This window comes from Cyprinodon variegatus, unplaced genomic scaffold (genome assembly GCF_000732505.1).
Source record: "Cyprinodon variegatus isolate N-32 unplaced genomic scaffold, C_variegatus-1.0 Scaffold424, whole genome shotgun sequence".
Lineage (NCBI taxonomy): Eukaryota > Metazoa > Chordata > Actinopteri > Cyprinodontiformes > Cyprinodontidae > Cyprinodon > Cyprinodon variegatus.
The window spans coordinates 500,603-506,197 of record NW_015150877.1 but is presented as its reverse complement, the minus strand read 5'-3'; the positions used below and the strand labels follow the sequence as shown (position 1 = coordinate 506,197).

Sequence of the window (5,595 nt, the reverse complement as noted above, 5' to 3'; positions counted from 1 at the left end):
ATCAGCTGGTTTTCCTTAGATAGAAACTTTGATCAATCTGACTGGATGATCTGGTGAACTGGAAAGTGCCTTGAGATGACATGATGTGAATTGGCGCTATAGAAATAAACCGAATTGAATTGAAAAAGTTATGAAATCTGTAGAAATTTTCATTTAATTTTGACCTTTTGTTTTTATCTTCACAGCATCCATGATGTACCAGTATTTTGTGAAAATTGTCCCGACAATCTACGTAAAAACAGACGGAGAGGTGGGTTAAATTAACTTTATGCCCATTTGAAATTAATAGAAAATTAACTGTTTTTGTCATATTTTCTCACTGCTTTCATATTTTCCATATATTTTACCATTAAAATCCAAGCTGCTCATATTAATGTCTTTTTCTCTTTTTTTTGTAACCCCCAGGTGGTAAAAACCAACCAGTTTTCTGTCACCAGGCATGAGAAAGTCGCCAATGGTTTAATAGGCGATCAGGGTCTGCCAGGCGTCTTTGTTCTGTATGAGCTTTCACCCATGATGGTGAAGTTCACAGAAAAACACAGGTACGTTGGTGATACCGACTCTGCCTCATTGCTTTTTCTAGCTGTAGACCAGTTTATGAAATCTACAGCTGAAAAACAGAACCTTCTTTATGAATCTTTTTCAAAATGATTCACTGTTGTTCACGTTGTTTGTTTGAACCACAAGTTACATTTGTTTTATTTGGATAATATGTAAAAATAAACACAAAGAAGTGCATTATGGTAAAGATGTCTGAGTTCAGCCTCTGGCTGCAGGTCTTACACTCAGCCATCTTTGATCTTTCTTCAGATCAAACGTAGTCAGATTGGAGAGCGGCTGTATCTAATACATAGAGTTTCATATCTTACAACAGTTTGAGATTGGGTTTAGGCGTGGACTTTGACTAGGCCAGGGGTCTGCAACCTTTCATATCCAAAGAGCCATTTTCCCCCCCCGAGTCCGACCAAATAAAAACTGTTTAGAGCTGCAAAGTATAAGATGATTTAAAAAAAAAAAAACAAACCTTATTATCTCGTATAGTAAATTCGTTTCCATCTTAAACAACCGACAATTCATGTATTTTTAGCTTTTGAACTAATATTAAAACACATAAATTTCAAGCTAAATTGAAGAAAAATGGGTCTAAAAAGCTATTTCTGGTTCTTTTAATGTCATTCTTTTCCGTCTTATAAAAACCACTAAAGCTTTTAAGACTGGTATTTATTATGGTACATTATTTAGCGCTTTATGTACATTTTAGGCACAATTAAGATCCACTGTAGGATCGTAGCTGCAGGATAGTAGCTATTAAGGACTGGACTTGAGCACCCCTCCTCAAACAGGTTTCCTCCCAGGATTTAACCAGCTCCCCTGTCCCCCCAGCATGATGCTGCCACCCCTGTGTTCACTCTGCACTGTGTTTGGTGTTGCTTTTCCTTCACCCACATAGACTTTCATGTAGGCTGTGAAGTCTGGCTCCCTGTGGTTTTTGTCTCCCTCAGAGCAGCAAACTGAACAGGCCTTCTTATGGCTTTGTTTCAATGCCTGCTCCTCAGTCTAATACAGACTAAATGATTGAAATTAATACTAATAGCTGCCCTGTGGATAGGCGTCCACTAGTGATGGGTTAATGAGGCATCTGAAGCATTTAGACACATTGCAAAACTGTATTGATCCTGCGTTGATACTTTCTCACCGAATACTGACATCTGCTGGACATTTAAAGACACTACAGGCAGCTTATTTCACAGACTAAACAGTTGATTTCATGACCCTATGCAATGATATAATTTAAGTTACTGCAGGTTATATTGTACACTGGAAAAAATCCAGATCTAGATAAGTAATTTTTTCTTTAAATAAATAAATATTTGTTCTTGGATTGAGGAGTTAAAAGTGACATTTTGCCAATAGAACAAGGCAATTTACTCTTAAAATAGGAACACAGAACTGCATTGTCTTATTTCAAGTGCATTTTATCTAATTATCTTATTTTAAGAGTAAAAATACTGATTCCATTGGCAAACTATCTCATTTACTTACTCAAATTAAGGGTAAATAAACTTAATTTAAGAAAATTCTACTTATTTCTAGATCGTTTTTCCAGTGTTTCTATGTTTAAATTGAAAATATCTTTTATATTTTTCGATGCAGCCAATAAATAATGTAAACATATATCATATTGTGATAGTTTAGTGGCAAATGTGAATTAGGATGCTTGTGGACTAGGATTTAAATCATCATTTTTAAATAATTAGTACAGTCAAAACTGTAAATAAACTAAGAGTGAGTTTGAAATTAAGATAAGTTGAGTGATAACTGAAAGGGATGACACAACAAGAAAATTAAAATAAAAACGCAACGGCTCAAACGTTCCTATTCCTTTTAGGCTCCAAAATTCTTGATGATTTTAATGATAAACGGCAAAAGAGGATTTTTTTTTTAGCAGATGCATCATGTTGACAGAAACCTTTTTTAAACACAGTTTAGTGTCTCAGTCAGTTAGAAACAACTCCTGTATCGGTCACATGGCTTTCTGGGAACAATACGCTCACCTATACAGTGTTTTTCTCTATGGGCTCCACATATCGATGCTGCTGGACCCATCACCAGCCTCCACCTTAGTGGTGGATCTCTGCAGCTCCTCCAGAGTTGCTGCTTCTTTAATGATGTTGGTCCATCCTCTCTTCACGTAGAAATGACGGATCCTAGAGCCTAAAACATCTGCAGGATTCCCTCTGTGACCTGCTGGGTTCCTTTTGCTCCGTGATGCTGGTTGATATTTAAATTCTCTTACGCAGTGATTCCCAATCAGGGCTACGCATATCCCTAGTGGTTTCTGAGGGCATTGCAGTTGGTAGATGAAAATATTTTATTTCTTAGCTAGTGAAGAAAAATCGGGCTGGAATCTGTTCTGCTTTGTTTAAACAAGCTTTCATCAACCAAAAAGTAAGTTTTTCTTTGAGTTTAGCTTCAGCTTTGACAAAAACCAAGCAGAGGAACAGCCTGGATGTAGAGAACAGTCAGCTGTTTTTCACACTGAGCTCATCAAAGCACCTCAGCTGTCTTGATAAAAAAAAACAAAGTAAACCTGAAGTCAGTCTGACTATAATGTTTTTTTCCCCCCACTTCATCAAGTTTAAATCTGATTATAAGGGAGTTGCTCCAGTTTTAAAAATAAAGGTTTATAACCTGATTTTATTTTTTATTTATTTTGATTCCTTATTAACTTCCAGTCAACATATTCAATTCTATTCAGTTTATTTCTATCGCTCCAATTCACATTCAAAGTTTACTGTCTAAGGAAAACCAGCTGATTGCATCGACTCATTGACTCTTCAGCAATCCCTCACACTAAGCATGCTTGTAGCGACAGTGGAGAGGAAAAACTCCCTTTTAACAGGAAGAAACCTCCAGCAGAACCAGGCTCAGTGTGAGCGGCCATCTGCTGAGGCCCACTGGGGTTCAAGGAGACAGAAGCAGACATAGAAAAAGAAGCTGTAACATGCTAATGTTTTCTATTTAAGATGGAAAGGTTAAATGCAGAACTAAATGCTCAAAATAAAATGTTAATTAAAATAGTCTTTATTTCAGTTATTGTACGTTTCACTTTGGGACAATAATCCATACTTTTGACAGTGAGGGAAACTCATGGTGAGACAAAATGTCCAAAGGGGTAAACGGGTAAAAAAAGGTCTGAAGAACCTCTGAGGCCAGAAACAGACGCTAAACTCAGTTAATTCCAGGGGAAAAGAAAGAAAAAGGGTTTTTCTTTAAGAACAACATGAAGGTTTAGTGAGGTTTATCTATGAAAGTTTAGGATTTTTGTTATCCCAGTTTAGTTTTTTTAATGGAGAAAGAAAAGTAGTGTTTTAAAGGTTTGTGTTTTTGGTTTGATTCTAGTTTTAATCATTGGTCTGTGTTTCCTTAGTTTCTATTTTGATTAGTTTAATCCTTTCCTAATCATTTGGGTTCATTTATGTCTTGTCTCTAGTTGCTTTTTTTATGTTAGATTCACTTTTCTAGCTCACCTGTTTACTCTTTTATTTTTTATTTTTTGGCCACTGCTACCCTTCGCTCTCTCTCCTCTCACGCCTGCAAACAATTAGCCAACAATTAGAAACAGCAGTTAAACTCAGGCTTTATTACACAAAGCTGGACTGGTTTCATTCATTTATCCACCTGCTGTTTTATTTTAGGGGTGTAAGGATAGAATAGAATTAAATTGATCTTAAAATGGAGAAATTCACTGAAGCTGAATAGAAATAAATGCCAAATGTTTCAGAGTTTCTTTAAAAAATGACTAAAGGAAAGGTGGAAGCTTGGTTGGTCACTGGCTTGACAATAAAAAAAAAGAGTTTGAATCCAGCCTGAAGTATAAATGTTGAAAAGATCTCCTCTTTTTTCAGATCATTCACGCACTTCCTGACGGGAGTCTGCGCCATCATCGGAGGCATCTTCACAGGTCAGTCCTTTTGAATCTGCTTCATTCTGACGGTAAAGGAGACTGTGAGGCTCAGCCATCTTGTTCTGACTCTCAGTGGCAGGACTGATCGACTCGCTCGTCTACCACTCTGCTCGGGCCATCCAGAAGAAGATAGAGCTGGGCAAGGCGTCCTAACAGATCGCCCGCCTGGTGCCAGCACTTCAGACCCAGACGCTGAGAAACCAGAGGACAGAAACGGGCAGCGAGGAGGAGGAGGAGCAGGAGGAAGAGTTTGCCTCCTCTAATCGGCTTTGAACCTTTAATAAACTGAGAGAGAAATCCACAGAAGTTCCTCTGGGTTCCTGTGGGAGGAGCTCTGGACAGAAAGAGGCGGAGCTCTTTGGATTTTCCTCTCCACTGTCGGATCTCTTGGCACCGGGAGGAAGGAGACAGACTCAGACTTCCGCTGCCGAGCAGATGGGAGGACATCGTCTCCACAGGCTTTGAGCAGGGAGGAAAAGAACGTCCTCCATGATACATCAGCAGCGCTAGCTTGATCACTACAGGCGCAGCAGGACCGAGTCACTTACCTCATTTTACCCTGATGGAGGATTTAAAGTACCGAGGGAACTTAGTCCAGCTTCTCTAACTTCCATCACTCAGACTCTGGTGATGCCGGGAGGATTTGATCCGATTGTTATTCCACATCTTCAGGGGGTCCCATCGTTTTTTCCGCTGCCGCTGTTTTCCTCTGATCTGTGCAGAAGCATTAAAACACTATGACAGGGATCCTCAGCAGCATCAGACTCACGCTTTATGCTGCTTCCAGACATGTTCACATCATCCTCCTGCTGCCGTTGATCCTCCCTGTAGCATCAGAAGGTTTTTAATCCTCACAGAAAGAAACAAACATTTGATTAAAATCCCAGTTTGCCAAAATTCTTGACTCTTGAATCTGCCCACAGCATGATGCTGCCTCCGCCATGCTTCTTTTAGTGTCGGAAGGGTTTAAAGCCTTAAATGAAATCCTGTAAAGTTTCATCAACCTTCGGCTGGTCCGACTTCAGAGCTTCTCTCTGGAGGACGTCCGGCCTGGTTTCCAGATTCCCGATTACGCTGCAGCTTCACTGATTTCCAAGCTGTTCGGTCATGAAACATGCAGATCCTTG

At 39.2% G+C, this 5,595-nt stretch overlaps 1 protein-coding gene across 2 annotated transcripts in view; it reads left to right on the top strand.

Annotated features, from left to right (window-relative positions):
* Positions 1–4,886, top strand: part of ergic3 (ERGIC and golgi 3) — a 28,000-nt gene extending 23,114 nt beyond the window's left edge. The window contains exons 11-14 of one of the 2 annotated variants that reach the window (XM_015388489.1): positions 186–250; positions 406–542; positions 4,410–4,465; positions 4,542–4,886. In XM_015388489.1, the coding sequence (XP_015243975.1) occupies positions 186–250; positions 406–542; positions 4,410–4,465; positions 4,542–4,621 (338 nt within the window). In that variant the 3' untranslated portion in view covers positions 4,622–4,886. The remainder of the gene's footprint in view (positions 1–185; positions 251–405; positions 543–4,409; positions 4,466–4,541) is intronic. The other variant, XM_015388490.1, reaches the window with a different exon arrangement.
* The last annotated feature ends 709 nt before the right edge of the window (positions 4,887–5,595 follow it).